Source organism: Ochlerotatus camptorhynchus, unplaced genomic scaffold (assembly GCF_037179485.1).
Source record: "Ochlerotatus camptorhynchus isolate MF236.1 unplaced genomic scaffold, CSIRO-AGI_Acam_v1.1 ptg000062l, whole genome shotgun sequence".
Taxonomy (NCBI): Eukaryota; Metazoa; Arthropoda; class Insecta; order Diptera; family Culicidae; genus Ochlerotatus; species Ochlerotatus camptorhynchus.
The window spans coordinates 9,883,652-9,904,969 of NW_027040552.1; the positions used below are offsets into that span (position 1 = coordinate 9,883,652).

Sequence of the window (21,318 nt, forward strand, 5' to 3'; positions counted from 1 at the left end):
TAAGAAAGATTTGAACAAACGACACCACCGAAACAGAACATAAATTTGTCAGTGCTATTTGTCTTCACTCTAGCAAAACGAGCATAAAGTTGCACTACATTCCATGTCGGGAGAGCTGTTCTTACTTCATGCTATTTGAACGAGTTCAATCTTGAAGTCAGCCGTGGCTCAGTGGAATCGAGCGCAGACACCGAAAGCATCACACCTCAACAGTTCTTGATCGAATCCCAAATTAGCTACAATAAAAAAAGACACAACTGTGAAAGCTCCCACTGCCTGATGTTTATTTTTCGATTTATTTTTAGAAATCGATTAAATATATGTGTCAAAAGAAGAAGTAAATTTCATGTGATTTTCACACAAACTTTACTTCGATTGATTTATCACACATATATTATATTGTGGTGAAAAGTATAGCTTATGCTTATGGGTTTCAAATCCATTTCAGTTAATTATTATAATTTGATCGATTTTCATTTATCATATGACGATCATATAAAAGTTACCAAATTATCAGCATTGTAAATGTATCAGATATTCATATAGAATTTACCTGACACATTTTCAATCATATCATTTTCAATGGATTATCTTATAGCGCAAATTTATTAGACTTCCACATAACAGATATATGTCAAATTGGTTCAGTGTGGGAATCCAACTTTTTGTGTGGAGGCCAAACAACAGACAAGAATGCTATATGATAAGAGCGAATTTATTATGTTCGTGACGAAATGAATTAATCCAAACAAATTGAAACCGATTGATGGCGGTTCATTTTCTTAAATAATAAAATAACAATACAAATTCTTTGCTCTCTTCTATTTTATTTTGCTGTTGAATATAATCAGTGATGCGATAAAGGCTTGTGATGCGATAAAGGCGTGATGTGATAAAGGCTTGCCATGGACCGTATGAATAAACAAAAGTTTACTTACCTGTGTTTCTCTATTCTTGTGTTCTTGTGTATTCTTCTGACATGCAAGACTTCTGAAACTAAACTGAAAATACTCATTAATCACCACAAATATTTCAACGTTGAAAGAACGAACGACTTGAAAATAGAATTCTTATGAGCATCTGCAACATTCATCAACATGTTTTTTTTTAACTATCAGAACTTATTTTTAAGCAGGGTGCAGTAAACAATCATTGCAATATCTTGATAAAATTGTGCATCGATTTTTATTTAAAAATCCGGCTAGAGAAATGTGCCAAAAACTTTGGAAGCATGAAGAATTCTATCCGCAAAAACTTACAAAATTGATTATATTTCACGTTTAGTATCTATTTTGCTGGGTGATGAGGAACATTTTGTAGATCCATTTAAAATTGAACAAATACATACAATTAAATGAACTAAATCCAATAAGGGCCTCACAAAAAATATTTATTAAAAGTTACTAAAACGAATAAATTAAAGTGATAATCTTTTGTTACACCCGTCCGTATCATTAACGTTATTCCTCACCAAACTTGAAGCCTCAAGAAACAGATGAGTCCATAAATTTGTATGTTCTATTATTTAGTAACACAGTTATGGGCATAGTGACAATGACAACACAAATACCATGAAGAACTCTGAAAAATGTAGTGATCATATAAGTGAAGTGATTGTTAATTAAATAATATTGTTAATGTTTGTTTATTTTTCAATTCTCCATGAATTCGAGGGACATATTCTCCATCTTTATATTAATCACTACCTAACGTAACATTTGAAGGGCCTATCATCTTGTATAAACAAAACTTGTATGGCCCTTTTCGCGCTAACCGAAGTAGGAGGAATTGCAAAACTTAACTAATTCCAGCTGAACATTGCATTAGGTTCTAAGGAATATTGATCGATTCTCTTCGTCGACTTTCTATTTCGTTAATAAACTTGAGCACATAACCATTTCTTGTTGTGTTTGTCGTATTAGATGCTAGATAAAAGCTTCTTTTAGCGATCTGTGTGCTGAAAATACCTGGGAATGTATTTACATGGCCGTAGAGATATAAAGAGTGTTGGGTACCCCCCACCGATTTCACCACAAGGGCTCGTCAGCTGGCAGCCGTCAGCCTGACAGATGCAACCACGGATGAATCGGTGATGAACTGTCATCATGAAGATTAGAAGTTTGCGATAGCCGCGATTTACACGCATTATGTACTAGCCTTTTAACTAATAAAAATAGTTTTTAATATGTACCGTGAATCGTGCGTTTCTCTCCCTCACTCCATATTGCAACAAAGAGAAAGTCGACGGAGAGAATCTGTCAATGTGCAGTTTGAATGCAATGTTCAGCTTGAATTCTCGTTTTTATCAAAAGGCTAACTCTCTCGACTAAAGTTTAAAAAGAATATTCGTCAAACACTTCCGAAAACATTTTTTGATACAAAACAATGTCAAATCTAGAGAAAATTCATAGTCCCCTGGGTAGTAAACTGGAATCAATCAACTCTTTATTCATCAGAACAACACTATCAGAATGAACCAGGGGAAGCTCATAAGTTTTGACAGACGCACTGGCGCAACTATCGATAATTGAGATATTTACAACTGACAAGAGAGTGAGAGTATCATTTTCCTCTTTGTTTCTCCATTACTCTATTTGTCTGCAATCAGATATCCAAGTGCACAGCGAGAAATGCACACTTTGGGCTAGGCGAGTAAGAGAGGTGCCACAGTCGGAAGAAGTGTGAGTTTGTTTACTTAAATGAACCATGCCCATTTTGTTATGGCAAGTTTGCTATAAGAAATGCTCATCGTGTTTATTAGCGAAATTCACATCAAAGATTGATTAATTGCGTAGGAAATCAGTTTGGCACGGCATTTGTGACCAGCATACACCTTCCGGTCGTATGAAACAGGTCAAAAACTGTCCAAATCCCCAGATAAAAATTTTTGTTTTGAATCTCTGTATAGCAAGATAGTGAACTTTTCGTGAACATTAACGGCAAAGAACTCACCAACACTGGGAGACCGTGAGTTCCTGCCCACCTGTCATCTCCCATCTCGCACTTTGGGCACCTAAACTCACACATTCATACCGGTCTGCAAGTTTGATAACGTCCAAAGCGTACCAGACTGCTGTTTCCGTGTTGCTACCATTTGACGCGTGACTGCTGAAAGCTTCAATTACAACCAGTGGTGCAAACTGCCATGTATTGTGGAAAATTTGTGGGATATTTCAAGAGGTGATAGACTGTCTGTTTGGCTTACATCAGGCATTTACCATTCACAAACTTGCCACCCTCCACCCAAAACAGCTCGCTTTTAGGTGCACTATTTAACGAGTTTTGTCATGGTGGTGTTATCGACATGCTTAGAAATCAGTGCATTAGGGATTAGGCTTAGGCAGACCATTCGAACTGAATTTAACCCTTTTTGAAGCAAACCAAGGTCGACGATTTAATTGAACCACACTATAAAATAGAGTATTCATGGTAGCTTGTGGTCTGGAGTGAAGAATTACAGCTATAATGTGACCATTAAATCTATAAAAATCTAAACGCATTTTTATAATTATTTACACCTGTGTCGTGCACAGGTTGCACATGTGGACGCGACGCCATTGAGAACAGTTGAAACTTATTGATACCTATAATTTCATACAGATCTTTTCTATCCTTGTCCTTGTCATAGAATTTCCACCAAAATTTAATGAGTTTCTACTTTTTGACGTAGGACTACGTCTGTGATTTCTATTGACTGTTGATTTTTAACATAAAACTATTGAAAATGTGGTAACTGTCAAGCATTGTCCAAAAGCATCGAAATAGCTAACAAATCCACCAAGTACGTACATGCATGTGCTGCTTCCCCAACACAGTCATCAGAGAATCGTTTCTAGACGAAACAAGTCGAAGTGACATTCGCCTTCGATCTTCGGGCGAATAGGAAGGATGCAATTGCAACATTTTGCACACTCATCGCCATATTCAGAACCACACGCCCCCAACGACCACACGAAATGCTCTCCAGAGTTGTAATCTTGTAACCAAACTTGGAAGCAGGGGTGCAAGTGATTTTGATCGACTTTCTGTTTCGTTAAGAGCTCGACGGAAAATACATACATTGATACGTTTGTTTGTTTTGAGTGATAGAAGAGCATAGCAGAAATAGTGTGAAATAGGTTAGCAAAGCCATGGTCATCAAGAGAAGAAATCGATGAAGAGAATTGACATTCACCCCTCTGCTCATAAGCCCTTTAATTCAGTCGTCGTCACAGCAATGAAAACTAGCATTGCACCGCTTTTGGTTTTTGGGTTGCAATTCTGCTGTCAGACATTTTCGGAGGACCACCGAAAAACATGAAATTACACTATTTTCTAGGGATGCCTAAAAGTCCAATTATTCGATTAACGATTAATCGTAAAGTTTTTCCAGCTATTCCGATTAATTTTTTATCGAATTTTCAATTATTCGAGCGCGTAACCGACATCCCTTATTATTTCTACTCGCTCGATTAAGCGCAGTAGAGAAAATAAATAAAAGTACTTATTTAACTGAACAGGCATAGAGAAGAACCATGACGTGAAACAGGATCATAAATTCACCGAAAAAAGTGTTAAGCGTCTTTCTGCTAAAGCCTAAGATTTACCAACTTGTTGAGAGAAGGAGTTTAACGAGAAAAACTAAAAAGGGGAGGAGCTTTAGCTGGGTGTACACTGATATTTTGCGGCCTTCCAACCTGTCGCAGACACCAGTTCAACCCCTGTCCAGCAGCAGACGGGTCGAGACTCTTGCGAGTACCCAATCATTGAACCGAAGACAATGGGATTGTCAAATCCGATTTCTGATCCAGTAGGCTATACGTTATCATCATCTTCTAAAGGCTTTAAGTCTGTACTACCATCGGCCCCATTCAGGGCCACCAAGATTTTCCAAAAGAGTTAAATTTCTGAACATGTCACAACCAAAATTCATACCAAAAGGTTCTTTTCAGGGTAACTATAGTCGTATTCAAGAGTATAAACAGAGAGAACACCGCTCAAATTCCTATTCCTACAAGAAACACAAGCTTCTGCTGCATTTATTCTATAAGACTACGTAGTCCTACGTCACCATTGCGTACAACCCCATTTTTTATTTTGAAAAATGTCATACTGAAGGCATGAAATCCTCTGGAAAATACCTTAATCATACCTTTAATCGTTTCCTATTGAATACCAATATTCGAAAAATGCATGATGTATAAGTTTATGGGCTTATATGGGATTAATGGTTCCTGCACTTTGACTAGGATTGAGGGTACTTATTACCTGCATGAAAAATATTGAATTGTTTTGTTCTTCTCAAGGTTCCCAAAATACTCGCACTGACATAATGCCTCGCAATCAAACCACACTTCTAAATAGAATAAAACATGAACGACCCCCGAATCACCGTTGATCGCCCGCCAGATTAGATACGACTCGTCGATAACCCACTTCCAGAACTCAACACATTTCAAAATATCACCCCGGCTAAATAGTTGAAACCAGTTGGCATTCCTCCTGACAGGCCCGTCTCCTTCTCGGAGAATCGGTTCTATCCGGCCCGCGACGCCCGTGGACGACTGACGCACTCAGCTGACTTCCATCAAAATCGGAGACGCTGCGACCATCCCCTTCGCTTTCGATCTTGGCGGCCGGCGGCAGTCTGCAACACACATATAATTCGATTTTATTTAGCATGATTTGGCAACTTTCCGGTATTTTCCTTGGAAACGAGAAGGAAAGAGAAGGCTGTGGTCCTCCCACTTCGGGGAAGCGACTTGGAAGAACTTGACGTCCGATCCCGTCCACCACCAAAGAAGGTGAGGTGAGATCCCCCAAACAACAACAACAGCAGTGAGCAAAACCTTTTAATGGATTAACACGAAACGTGCCGCGGCTAATGGCTGATGGCTGGTTATATTTGGATCAATTCTTTGTTATTAACAAGAGGAGTTTGGCTTTCTTCGTTTCGGGGTGCTCCAGTTTCGGATTTTCCTTTATTGTGGTGTGGTGGCTGACACTGCTGCTGGAAGAAACCTATTTGTTTTAATGCGTCTATTAAGCCAGGCCTGTAATTTCGCCGGTTGGTAACGTGCGGGTGAAGTGGTCGAACTCAGAACCGCGTGGTCCCGAGCTTGCTCAGCAGCTCGCAGCTAATGGGGATATATACTTTCGCGATCGGCTTCCATTTAATCTTCAATTAAGCCAACACATATGGTTTGGATAAACAGAAGTAAGCAAGTAGCTCCGGGTTAAATCGAATTATGACAGTTTGATTGTTTGGCTCGCGATGATGATGATGGTGGCGGCGGTGGTGGTGGAGATCGCGAACGATGTTGATGATGATCGGATCGGCGATAGAGTAAGGTGAGGATATTCGGCGGCGGCAACCGGAGGAGACATTTTCGGTGGCGCACTCCTTCACTTTTGATGTGTAGACAGTTTGACTTTGACATGGTTCTTCGAATGCGCCGCCACCGACGGTCACTCGATCGCGGGTCTGGTCATGCATAACCGTAACCCAGCTACAACAGGGGGAAAAAGACTATCGGCAGCTTAGTTCCAGTTGGCCTCTGTGGTTGGTTGGTGGTGGTAAAGTGGTAATTAGCTTCAATTAAGACATCAGGCTCAAGCACTCGATGATTCGGTGGCAAGAGACTGTGCGTGGGGTGTGGGGACTTCTCCGACGACCGGGTTTCTCTCTAATGGGTTCGAGTGTGAGAAGGATTGCCGGGTATGTTTTCGGGGTTCACTTTGGGAAGGTGTTTCCAGGGATGTGTGTGCATTTTTTTACTGAAGCTTTCAAGATGTTCGTCATTCAAACACTTTCTAGGTTATTGAAGTACGCCTTTTTAATATATTGATACCATATGATGGGCATATAAAAAACATTTATTTTGACTTCGTATAATATTCTAAATAAATTTAGAGAAATGTTATGTTCATAATTTCTTTAAACTCAATTTGACTTTGTTCATTTTTAAACATATAATTGGGAATTATTTCTTTATAAAAGCGATTGGAACACTAGGATATTAAAAGCATCTAATGCTTCAAGTATGTCGGACGAAATGTTAGTCGGCCTGAGCCTTTATCTCAGCCTTATCATTTTCATAACAGACATGGATCATTAAGAAAAGCGATAAACCACTTGACAATATAAAAATAATCAGCCTAATCAGTATAGTACAATCTAGGTCTTCAGGTAAGTTGTTCCCGTTACCAACACCTTTCGGATGGTTGATTTTTTGGTACGAAACTTATCGCACTGCGAGGTGCTAGTATACATGTGTATTTGAATGTGCTATACATCAATGATCATCTGAAAAGTTGTTTAGTTTGGAAAAGAATTCTGAATTAAACAATCCATCAACCAATGCCAGAACCAATGCCAAAGACAGCAGCATTCCAGATGGTCAGAATCTTGAGATATAGAGCAAGCTGGAAATTAACTTATTAAAAGCGTAGCGGAAGAAATCGGAACTAACGTTTCCACCATCAGAAAGGCGATATGTAGTTGAACAACTTTGCCGAAGATAGCTACTCTTCAGATGGTCAGAATCTTGAAATATGGTACATCTTGGAGTGTCATATGAACACTAGCGCCGCGTAGTGAGTGAAGTTTTAACCAATCTTTTCGCCATCCGAAAGGCCCAAGCTGAATACAGAACTTTGCCGAATTTTCTAGGTGACCGAAATAACCGAGAATCTCGAGATATAGCACGCTAATCTCGCCTGATATGGGGAAGCTTCGGTGACATGTATCTTTTTTGGAATCATCCGTTTTGGTTTTCTGGTTAGTGTTGATCGTGAGTATCAGAAAACTGATACTTACATTGTAAATTTACACGATAGCGTGTGAAAATTTAGGAAAAATATCCCATAAATCTTCAATGTTGTATACAAGCTTGTTATTAAGTTGGTTAATTCCGCAAAGCTTAGTTGGGATTTTACGTGACCATGAAAACTCATATTTTTCCACATAGAAATAGCGCAGTAATATTTTATGAACCAAGAACACTAATGAAACATTAACAAATCTCACAAAATTTTCACATTTCTTGTTTTAAATTTTTCATAGAAAACGTGTCCTTCTCTTTATAAGGCAGTAGTAACCAACAACAATAAAATTAATGGTAAATGACTCAAGTTTGTTGGAGAAAAGTGATTTTTTGTGCGGTTAAAATAGATAACAACCCCCTGGTTCTATTGTAGATTTCACCATTTACCATAGATTATATTTTGGAAACAATAAATTATATGGAAAGGAAAAAAAATGAGAATTTGACAGCAATACCCGTAAGAAAGGCACAATGAAATGTGTTGTAACCATACAATAGAATTTATTGTATATACAATAAATCATATTGTCTACAACGATAAAATAACCACAGCATGTATTGTTTTCTCAATAGAATCTATGGTAAATGGGAAAATCTACAATAGAACAAGGGGGTTGTTATGTATCTTAACCATAGGAAAAATGACTTTTTTCCAAACAAAGATGAGCCATTTACCATTAATTGTATTGTTGTTCTATTGTTGAAAATTCTTACTATATGAGACGTATTGTAAATCTATTGTAACAACTATAGATACTATAGATTCCATAAATTTATTGTTATGTACAATAGAATATATTGTATATGAGGCTTGTACTATAGAAAAGGGGGGTTGTTAGTTACCGTTACCATAAAAAAAAATCAATTTTTTCTCGAACAAATTTAACCTCATCACCATACATTTTATTGTTTTTTATTGTGCAAAATTTTGATAAAATAGGATTTATTGAAAACCTATTGTGGTGACTATTCGATCATTTGACTATGCACAGGGCTGGTAGCAGGTCTCTTTTTAATGACTTGGTCACTATTTTGAAGCCAGTCACTAAAAAGTCACTTTTTATACCTAAAAGTCACTAAAGTCACTATTTCCCTAAAAATAGTCACTAAAGTCACTTTTTCACAAAATGTTTAAATTTAGTACTTGGCACTAAGAAAGTCTACAGCAGTTTTAACAAAATATACATATCTGTTAAAAAATTGAAAATTTTAACCATGGTGACCAGTGAACCGCAAAACGTTAGAACACCAGGAAAACTATTGGGAAATGCCTTCAATTTCGATTTAAAAGAGAATTTTAAAGGATTCTAGGGCAGACACCAAGATATATCAGAGAAGAATACCAAACTACAGACTACGAAAGTCTCATGTAAAATTAACTGTTCTGAGGACCGATTTCTTCATATCCGCTTAAATATTAAGCCAGGTTTACCTATATAGTTAAACTTGGCTTAACACATACGGTCGTCGCTTTTGATTACTGTTTAAATTAATAGAGACTCAAAATTCAGCTCCGAAACAATTTTGGAAATAATTCTAATGTAATTGAGAGTGCATTTTAACGAGAGTTCTGAGAAGAATTCTATGATGATTGGATGAGGATTCTAGGTCTAATTATAATAAGAATTCAAAATTAGTTCTGAAATGGCTCTGATGAAAATTCCATGAAAATCCCGTGAACTCTGGTCTCTGCGGATAGTTCTAAAAGAATTTTGGGGTGAGTTCTGACGATACTTTCAAGAGAATTCTAAAGAGTTCGAAATAAATTCCGAGAAGAATTCAAATGGAATCGAATTTTGGGGAAGGAATTCTGAGAAGAGTTTCAAAGTTTGTGATGGATTTTTGTTTTGAGAATTCTGAGGAAATACTATGGGGATTCTAAGGAAAATACGAATTGAATGCAAGGGAGAAGCCCAAGATTATTCTAAGCAGAAATTTATGAAACTTCTGTAAATTCTAAGGATGGATTTATGGAAGGAGCCTTCAGGGAGTTTCTAAAACAATCAATAAAAAATTGAAAATAATCTACTTTAACGAATCATGTGTTATTACTTCATGCGTGAATTTAACGATTTACATAGTCGGAGATGCTTAACGTCAAATATCAGACTTCAAATGGAGATTTTATACGACCAAGGAGGAGATTCAATTATAGAGTTGATAGTTCCGTTATAGTACGGCAGTGTGAAAATTGTTTATCATAGTAGAAAGCGAGCAAAGGACAATTTTGAGGAAGGTACGAATCGGGTAGTTGTTTACGTCAGATGGCGACTTGAGTGTGAAACAATCAATAGAACTGTTTCCGCACATCAGAGGTACATGAGCAAATCGGTGATCATCCCTTTTGCCAGTGGTGGCAGGGGGAAACACCCCTCCCATCCCTCATTAACGGATAGCTTGGTATAGGAGATGCTCTACCCTATTCGTACCTGCCTCAAAATTATCCTTTGTTCGCTTTCTGAATTCTGTATACAAATTTTACACTGCCACACTCTAACGGAACTATCAACGTTCTATTTTCATCTCCTAATCTATCGTATAAAATGTCCACTTTAGTTCTGATATTTGATGTTAAGCGTTTCCAACTACGAAAATGATCTATTTCCAAGAATTTTGTTGATTGTTCTGCAAAGAATTTCAAGAATGCAATATTATGTTTGTAAAAGCCTATTTGCTTCTAAGTTTAAGAGAAGGGGAATTATTCTAAAAAAGTTCTTGAGATCATTCTGAAGAAATTCTGTGAAAATTTCATAGCAAATCATCAAAGTTATCTACCTAGATATATCAAATATTTAGAGATTTCGAACGCAGAATCAAATTCAAGATCATAAAAATGGGAATTACTATTTGCTTGACATCATGTATAACGTAAGCAAAAGTAAATTATTCAAATCACTTCAAATGCTCTTCACAGGAGTTTCCGTTGTGAGATTCGATTAAATTAGAGGAATTTATGAAATTTGATATTGAGTTTCATGACATAAAAAGTTTATTTCAATATCAAACCGTATTTGAATTTCTATGTTACCATATAAATGGTTACTTATTTAGTATTTACAAGTCACTATTTGGTCACTATTTCCGTAATTTTAGTCACTAAAGTCACTACTATTATATCGCATCAGCGCTACCAGCCCTGTATGCACTTAAATTACAACAGGGTTAATTGTCAACAATAGAATCCATTGTATTTTATTGATGTGTTATTGTAGTTTTATGGTTATTTTTAACCAGGAAGAAACATCAATTTTTAAAACAACAAAAATAAACAAATAACTTTGTTCGTACTAACCGTAGTTTAATCAAAACTGAAGCCAAATGAATGATCTATATGTTCTTTTTCTTTCATAAAACTGCAAAATGTCAGCTCATTTGCCTCATTGTTCTTAAAAATATAGCAGGCAAGTTCAAAGGTTCTCAAATACGCAGAAATTTACTAGAATTGCACAAACTACCGACAGACACAATAGATCAAGCTCAAAATTATACAGATAAACCAACCAGAAGTTAACTTTTTTAGGAATTTCGATACAAGCTCAGAAAAAAATTCACCTCTGTGTACATTTTTGACTAAAATCCTAAATTTAAACCAATTTTGTTCATACAATTTCATTGATTTACTTTAATAGAAATAAAATAGTTTTCGATCATTACACCACGTGAACTTTACCACGAGTTTATTTTTTTTTTTAACTAAATTGAATTCGAATAAGATTTACAGAGCCGAAGATTCTGGTTCACTATACAAAACATCGTAAAACTATAGTCAAAAGGTACAGCACAATGAACACTTTATCTTCCGCTATCCAATAAGCCTCCTCCAACAGAACGGGACCCGCTACCAGTGGTTTCATTGTATGGCAGTATTGCCAACGGGGGGCAGAGCGCTTCCATTGTAGCAATGGACGAAAAACGTGGTCAGTTCTCAGACACTCATCACGAAACGGTTGCTTTCCAAAGTCGACGACGCATCGACCGAAAGAATTGCTGTTGAAGAACAATGAGGAGGACCACACAATCACAGAACAGAAGAGGAAGTGCTAAGAAATCGGTGAATCAAAAAGTTGTACGTTAGCGATGCGTTGTGGTAGCAATCCACACGTGATTTCTATGCGCACTCACACTATTATAGCATGCTGCCTATCTTAACTTCAGGCAGAAGATGCCTTAACACGATGCCTTCAACACGTAGCTCAAATAGAATGGTTGCCCAATAAAAAGAGGTTACCCACTAGAGAAGATTGGAGCTTTGTAAAAGCGTTTCAAAACAGTTTATCAATTCTTTCGAATGCAATTATTAGAGCAGCAAAAGATAGTAAACAAACCAATACTGCATATGTGTGCGTTCCTTAGAGAAAAATGCTATAGAAAGATGATTTTTACTTAGGTTGCCGAGAATACTTAAATTCCCTTAATGAAGTAATGAAATTGGGTTGTTAGCGGAATGCTTAAATAAAACAGCAAAAAAGGTTATCTTCCATTTAATTCCACTTAATTAATTTTGTATCTATGACAGATACGTATTTCGACTACAATGTGCAGTCTTCTTCAGTGTTATTCCCACTAAAGAACTTATCAAAATCAAACCCCCTTAGGTACTCATCCCCTAGGTATAAAAGTCAAGTTCACAGGTATAAAAATGAAACTACAATGTGTTGAATCGGAACCTGTCGGAAGTCGACGAAGAGAATCGATCAATGTTACTTAGGACCTAATGCAATGTTCAGCTTGATATCACCTCTGTAATTATACAATTATTGCAGACACAAATACACAAACAAAATACAAACACACAAACACACACACACGCGCACAATACAAACTAAACACAAGGTTAATCAAACTTACATATGATCAATATTCTTAAACAAAACATATATGAGTTGCAAAAACTCCACATCGCGTCTAGACAAGCTTTTTTCTGCTCATCACGACCAAAAACTGATTTCTCACGGATAATTTGAAACAGCTTGCGCCACAATGAAGAAAATGGCATCATTCTATGACAAGCGTAATTACTTTACTATTCAAGCTACAACAAAAGATAAACATAGCTTTTTAATTTTCGGCTTTGGACGCATGATTTGGAAGCTAGAATTTTAAGCTCACGAAAAATACGTTTGGACCAAAGGGTAAGTCACTCAGCACATTGTGCCGAATTTAGATTTGGCATAGTTTGGCACATCCATCGGCACAATGTCAAAGGCATTGGATTGTTGTGAATAAAATGGGAGCTGTCATTGAAGTGCTTCACAACATCTAATTGAATATACCAAAGGAACCCAGACTAGCAGTTCAATTACTGCCTTTAATGGCATTATAAAACTCTAAAACACAGGACTTTTATTATCCTATGAAAACAAAACATCAAAATTTCGCACACTCGCCACTTCCCGCGTCATACTCAATCCTTCCTCAATCTTTCAAACGAAAACATTCAAGGTGTCAGAAAAACCGGGTTGCCGGAATGGGTATTTTACATACAATCGCAGCTTGCTATCGGATCGGCACAATCGACACACTTGCCGCACACTGACAAAAAAGATGACCCAAGATTGGTGTATGGAGTGACCTACCCCTCGGTTTGGACTCACAAACATGTGATTTTTGAAAAACCGAACATACACAAAAAAAAATAAACCCCTGCTATGTTTGAGTGAAATAATAGCATGAACTACATAGCACCCATGACGTCATCATGCCATTTGAATGCAGGAATCTGCATCATTGAGGTCAGCTTAGACACAATGACGTTAAAGGCTGACTAAACATAAATTGGTACGCCCCTCTAGTGTTGGGAATCGAAAATCTTTGACAGTGGTTTGTTTACACTTCTATAGAGAATAACTGGTGCAAGTTTGATCAAAGTAGTCGATCGCGTTCAGAAATAATGTCAAATGAATCTCGAAAGAAGAAAACATATTGTGCACAAACACCTGGAAAATCCGGTGTGGTCCGGTTCCAAGGTGGCTCAAGTTCTAAAGATGCCGAAAACAACAGTAGTGCTCAAAACCTACAAGGAATCCCTGAGTGTGGAAAGGAATCAGCGGACCTACGAAAAAACTGGAACCAGGGATCGTCAGCTGCGCAGCAAGGTGTTGAGGTGCGTTAAAGCCAACCCCGGTCTTTCGATCCAAGATGTGGCCAGAAGGGACAACGACAACTTTCAAACGGTGCAGAAGGATACAACTCGTACAAAGCCAGTAAACATCCGAACCGGCACATGAAGCAGAATTCCGTGGCTAAAAAGCGTGCAAGGCTCTTGAACGACCGTGTTTAGACGAAACGCAAGGGCTGCACTTTGATCGATGACGAAACATACGTAAAGCTCGATTTTAAGCAGCTTCCTGGTCAAAAGTTTTACATCGCGACTGGAGTTCGTGTTTGCCGACAAGTTCGCGAAGAAGGCCATGATTTGGCGAGCGATTTGCAGTTCACTTTAAGTCTATAGAAATAATATTCATGAAAATCCATGAAGAAAGAGCTGTCGCACGGCACGTTTTTGAGTTAAAACGAAATTGTCCCCTGCTACAGGTTCTCTCGGGGCATCCCAGTGGTTCCGAGAGCGGCCAATGTGGTAAATGATTCACTTGAAGTCTATAGAAAGAATATTCATGAAAATCTATGAAGAAAGAGCTGTCGCACGGCATGTTTTTGAGTAAAAACCCAATTGCCCCCTACTACAGGTTCCCAAGGGGTAACCCGTGATTCCGAGAGCTGCCAATGTGGTCACTGATCCATTTGAAGTTTAATGAATGCCTATTCATGAAAAACCATGAAGAATGAGCTGTCGCACGGCATGTGTTTGTGTAAAAATGCAATTGTCTTCTGCTCCAGGTTCCCCCGGGGGCATACCGGAGGTCCCGAGAGAGGCCAATGTGATCACTAATCCATTTAAAGTCTATCAAAAGCCTATTCATGAAAAAGCTTGCTGAAAAAGCTGTCGCACGGCATATATTGGTGTAAAAACGCAATTGACCCCTGCTACAAAATCCCTCAGGGGTATCCCGTGAATCCAAGAGCGGCCAATGTGGTCAATGATTCATTTGAAGTTTATGGGAAGCCTATTCTTGAAAAACCATGAAGAATAAGCTGTCGCATGCCATGTTTTGGTGTAAAATTGCAATTGTCCCCTGCTCCAGGTTCCCCCGGGGGCATACTGGATGTTCCGAATGTTCCGAGAGTGGCCAATGTGGTGAATGATGCATTTAAAGTTTATCGAAAGTCTATTGACGAGAAACCATGAAGAAAGAGCTATCGCACGGCATGTTTTGAGTGATTGAATGATCTGCCCGCATTCAGAACCCTCCACCAGAATCGATTCCAGGGAAATGGCCATATCTCGGTTGATTATAGGTTGATTTCAGTTCTTGGCATATGATTCGCTTTAGAAATGGTTTTTCTTTCGTTGTATTTACTAAAAATATATATATTTAACCAGCATCATATATAAAATTTCACCAAAAATTTAGCAAGTTAGACAAGCCCTCCGGAAGCCCGGAATATCTCCGGTATCCGGTGACCAGGATTATTTTCGTGGCTACACCGTAGAACAATATTAGTTGTCCAGTCAAATGCTTTTGGAATATTTAAAATCGGATCATATTTGACGAAGTTGCAACACTCCAAAGTTGACCAAAAATTTGCCTATCCTAGTTATTTTGAGTAACCCCTGTACGTCAAAGTCGATTTTAAGCAGCTTCCCGGTCAAAAGTTTTACATCACGACTGGACGTGGGGATGTGCCGGGAAGATTCAAGTTTGTGTTTGCCGACAAGTTCGCGTAGAAGGCCATGATTTGGCAAGCGATTTGCAGTTGTGACCTGAAAACGGAACCATTCGTCACATCCTCGACGATGACATCCCAAATCTACATCGAAGAATGCCTGAAAAAGCGTGTATTGCCGTTCATCCGCAAGCATAGGGACAAAGTCATCTTTTGGCCCGATTTGGCCAGCTGCCACTATTCCTTTTTACATATTGTACTGTTAACAAATTCTATTGCTATTCTCATGGAAAGTTTTATAAGCTACAACTTTGCAGAAAATCGTTTTCCAGCCAAACGTCAAATTAAATAGTAATTAATTGTTTAAGAGATTGATAATCTTATGTCAAGATTAAGCAACTGTATGGTTGGCAACAATGTATTCTGCAGTGTGACATAGTAGCCATGATTTTGGTCCTCTATTCTACGCGCCATAAACACCAATGTTGCCTGCTGAACAATTGATTGAGCATAATCATAAAACATCAGTGACTTGAATTATTAATAATTTTTGTTCCTTACATTTGATTGAAAAGTAGTCTGAAACAAAGTTGTAGCTGAGAAAATTTTCAACAAGTAGAGTGAACTGGTGAAATTTGAGATAGATATGAACCGAAATTATGGTTTCTCCATAGTAATTCCCATATAAACTTCAAATGGTTTGTGCCAAGTCAGTTTCTCACTAAATGAGTTCAAATTTTGGGAGGCTAATCAGGGCCCAATTTGGAACCGTTTTAGCACTGTGGAGCGAAAATTTCAAATTTTGCATCAGTCTAATGTGGCAGCAAATGCGTTGTAATTCGTTCGAAAACAAGATTCATGGAGTAGGATATCTTATTTAAGTTTCTGCATGAAATGAAGGTTTATTCAAATAATTTAATTGACTTTTATTATGTCAAGATAGTGGTAGACAATGGTAACAAATGCTAGCAAATGCTATCAAAATCAGAACAGAATCCGTAAATCTTAGTAGCTACGCAGTAATTGAGCGTTTTTCAACATGGGCGGGGCATAGCTGCCTATAATTAATGCACAGCTGACAGGGAGTACCGCTAGGTGGATTATTCCACATTGCTAATCGTAGCATTATTCTCCTGCAATTGGCCAAGTGCCCTTTTTTGTGGTGCACAATCCGTCTTTTCCAACTTCTGCCACTTTCTCCTAGCTTTGCTCTACATCCTGCGCACTTGAAACTCAAGTACTTCCTAGCATAATCCCTTCACAGCAGGACCCGAAAAACACCACCACCGGGGGAAACAAACCACCCAGTAATCCTTACCGCACAAATCCTCAATGGACCTCGACTCGGGTGAGAATGCATATAGCAAAGCAAAGCAACAGAGAAACATCATTAGGACAAAGTAGCGCTGGCGCCAAAACGGTTTCCTCGGTAGACCTGCTCCAGACAGAGCAGCTTTGTTGCACTTAACCTCACCACCACCACCGGTAGACAAAGGGCTGAGACGATTTCCTACAGAAAAGGATTATCACCCAAGGACAAAGGGTGAAAAAGGATTGCAAAATGCAAAAAAATGCAAACCGAGTCGAACAAATCCATGTGAAGGCTACTTAGAAAATTTGAACTCTGAAATCAATGATCGCCGCTAGGCCGATTTCCAAAATCACCCGCTATGAAATTGGGTGCTAAACACCCAATCAAAGTCATGTTCGCTCGCTTATCAGCAAATTCGACGAATGGCTTACGACACGTACGTCTGCTGATGGCCTGGCACCACTACTACTGATTCGGGTACTGAGATAAACCCCGTCAAAGGCCAAACGAATAAAGAACAACGAAACAATGATCCCTATCGGACTCAATTTGTTTGTAGTCGACGTATATCGGCGGCTCTTGGCGGGCCGGGCTAATCTTAAAAATGCGTTAAATATCCAGCAATTAGAGCTCTTTCTTTGTTGGTCACGCTGCCCGGGTCCATTTCCACAATCTCATCAGCATATTTCGTCCATTAGGGCAGTTCTACATAAAAACGGAGCCTCCACCCTCCGCCGATTCGAGCGATCGAAACACGGGAAAAAGCCTATATTCACAAAGTGAAGAACTAGTTCTTAGTTCGCCTTTTTCATCGCGCAAAAGAAAGTCTCGTTGATTTTTTTTTTTTTATTTTTGGTTTTGTGCGAGGGAGGGTTGACCTTCATTCACTTTACCACCACCACCCTCACCACCGTTTCTGCGATATCGAGGCAGGAGCTAGAAGAGGTGATTCCAATTTCGGTAAAACAGTACAATTTACAAAACCCAATTTCCATCGGTAACGGTCTGTTACCTTTGTGCCCGAAGGGCCGTGGGGAATTATAGAGTGCTTACATCGAATTGGAATTTCAGTTAACCCATTTCACCGAAAACGGTAATTTTACATGAAATTATTATAAACCGGCTATTGCGATAAAGCAAACAGATTCTTAATCCAATAATTTTCTATTCAGAGAATCGTTCAACCAGCATCAAATGTATGGAAATCAATCTCCTCGTAACTTTTACAACGTCCATGTTCAGCAGCAGTAACAATTTTATCGACAAATTTCGTGGCATTTTTAATGATTCGATTCCTGAAACCGATCAACCATCAACTTCTCAAAAGAAAGCCACAAATCTATAATCGGCCAACCAAGCTAAGTGACAATTGACCGTTTCAGAAGCTTTCCTCCGTAACACACTTTCCTTCGTCAAAAGAAGACCCTGATTATTTTATGGCTCCTCTGCGCAGCCAGCGCTCGCAGTGGTCATGTTCTATGTTTCCTACAACCACAGCAGGAACACAAAAAAAAAAACAAACAGAAAACATTTTATGCTTTCTTTCGCCCATCTCCCTTTCAATAGCGTCCAAAGTCGCCATCAGCTCTATCGACTAATTAATCAATATGTCCGACCAACTACATCACCAACCGTGATCCAGGTGCCAAAAGAGAGCGTTGTTGTTGTTGTTGTCATTCGAAACTCTCCGCGAGCTCTGATCGATTGTTTATTGCTCATATACCATACCTGGTGCCCTGAGGAGAACGAGGTGCTCAAATTGAAATCAGGGGGCCATAAAAATTAACCGAGCCTATTTATGGGCTTCCAAGAAACTACAAATATGCGCTGCTCTTTGAGATTCGTCTCCGTGTTGGGTGGATTATTTCCAGCCCGCTCAAAATAAACAGAGCGATTGTTATCGTATATGCCTTTTGTTGCGATGCTTATCCGTAGAAATTGCTCCCGACTTTGACTAATCATAACCTCAATCTTTTCGCTTTCGTCCACAGCCTCCCGGATGTCACCGCATATGGCTCCACAAGTGTGCCGGCCGCACTTTCCCAGCCCGCTGTCCTGGTTCAACGAGTCCACGAAGTCTTTCGGAGCCGGTGGTAGCTGGAGTAGCCCCTTCAGCTGTCCCCAGGACCCGCAAGACACCAAGCAAAGCCAGCTGCAGAGCAGCCAATCTGCAGCCGGTCAGCATTTGTTCTCATTCCCGCCAACTCCACCGAAGGACTCCACGCCGGACTCCGTACAAACTACACCGACCGAGTACCAAACCACCCTGAACAGTTTTATGCACCAGAGCCAAACGTCGGCGTCCAGTGGGTTGAACGCCGGTTCCAGCTCGAACAACAATAACAACAACAACTCCAGCCTATCGTCGCAAGCGGATAACTGTGGCATCGATGTGAAACCCTGCCTAACCGGAGGATCGCTCGGTGACCGAACCGGTGCGTCCGAGGTAGAACAGAACCAGCCAAAACATCGGGAAGGTACGAACAGCAACAGCAATAACAACAACAATAGTTCCGCGTCCAGTGCCAATAGTCATGGCGGAAGTGGCAGCGGTAGTAGTGCCACCAGTGGAGCGTACCAAAATTCCGCCAACTCGTTCGGCATGTTCGATCAGACGCACGGCGGCAGCGGGTACGATCACACCGGGGGCTACGGGTTCCACCAAAGTGGCCACGGTATCGGAGGGGGCGGCGTCGGCGGTGGTGGTGGCGGTGGGGGTCTCGCTGGCAATGGGGGATCCTACCAGCAGAGCTCCCGACCACCGCTCATGAACAGCTCCCACATGAAGGCGCAACGGGCCAAAGCGAAATCCAGTGCCGGTAAGATATGGACACGGTGTGGGGTATATTTTTGTTTTGTTTTGTTTTTTGTTCGTTGTAGATCTTAAGTTGGGTGCTTCTTAGGTTATATGTTTTTTTTTTCACGTGTAAATCAATCATTTTCGGGAACGCCGCAAGTTCTGGTGAGCATCATCCGTTGTCAATTGCAATAGACACTAACGAAAATTTCCAACTGTTTAATTTGAAAACAGATGGGATTTGTGTTTTCTCATTTACAAGGCAGATTATTGAAAATTCATTCAAATGCCAGAAAGTATAAATCTAGAATGTCATGAAAAAAATTGTTACAATCAATAACAGCTACAGGGGAAGTGCACAAGTATTGGCCATAGGTTCCTATTTTGGCCACACCTCAGAAAGCCGATTAAATTACAATCAGCAATAATGCTTTTGAAACAGAGCAGGTTCACCCTTTTGAAATGTTGATGAAGATGAGCCTGTGGATCATTCAAGAGCTAAAACTAAAGCCCTACAGTAAAAGTTGTTCTAACCGAACCGTCAAAATGCCCAATTTTGCTCGATTGGAACAGCTTTTTTCAGTTTTGTGGTGAGAGTCATCCATACTTCAATTAGAGGGCTTTAGCTAATATTATCCCAGCTTATAGACGAGTGCACGGGTGAACTTTTGTTCATCTACTGAAAAAAAACAGCAGGCCCTGTGCACTACTGCCATCTACTGACCAATGCACGGAATGAACTCACGAAAAAAATTGACTTTTGAGCGGTGCCGTGTTTACTAAAAATGAACACATGATGCAATGCTCACGTAACTTTAGAAAAGGTCCTATCAACTTTTACAAACAACTTGTTAGGCCCTTTTCCCGCGAACCGAAGAACACCCACGCAAACCAAACCACTATCGGGAAGGGGAGAACTCACCCTGTTGGTTTGCATGGGCGTACTTCGGTTCGCGGGATAAATGCCTAACAAGTTTTGTGTACATAAGTTGACAGGCCATTTTCAAATGTTACGCGAGTATTATTCATGTGTCCATTTTAAGTAAACACGGCACCGCTCAAACTTCAAATTTGTTCATGCAGTTCATTGTCAACAGGATGCTGCACGCTGACGTCACGAATGAACACGATGAACCCGCATTCATCAGTTTGACATCCAGTGGTGGTTTGTTTACCTCTGATTGTTAGTCGATTCAAGTCGATTAGAGGTTTTAAATAAAAAGAATTAAAAGATATGATATCCGACTATGTTCGTTTGAAAAATATTCCTCTCCAAAAAATCTGTAAAAAAACATTTAATAAAAATTTTCAATTTTTTTCTTAATCTTTGCAAACAAACCACTGCCAGATGTCAAAAAAGTGAGGTTAACCTGACGGTGCAGCTCCCTATTGTCCATAACATGCTGTCCCCGCTATTTCAAAACTACTCAAATTTAGGTAGAATCCACCTAGATCGGTCATAACTGAACCTACCCAAAAATGGATAAACTGTGTTGGGAGTGACAAGTTTACAAATGAACCACGTCGATCGGATTCATGTTTATATTGTTCATTTGTCAACTTGTCACTCCCAACACAGTTTATCCATTTTTGGTCCAATTTAGTTTTGAAATAGCGTGTGGTCTGTTCTGAACTACTTTGCGTTATAGTCGCTATATTTAAAGTCTGGCGGATAGAAT

The 21,318-nt window shown here is 39.3% G+C and overlaps 1 protein-coding gene across 1 annotated transcript in view; it reads left to right on the top strand.

Moving 5' to 3' along the window:
- The window catches only part of LOC135696830 (GATA-binding factor 3-like), an 82,820-nt gene that overhangs the window by 19,927 nt on the left and 41,575 nt on the right, over positions 1 to 21,318 (top strand). Inside the window, exon 2 of the mRNA XM_065216346.1 lies at positions 18,834 to 19,661. Coding sequence (XP_065072418.1) covers positions 18,834 to 19,661 — 828 coding nt within the window. The remainder of the gene's footprint in view (positions 1 to 18,833; positions 19,662 to 21,318) is intronic.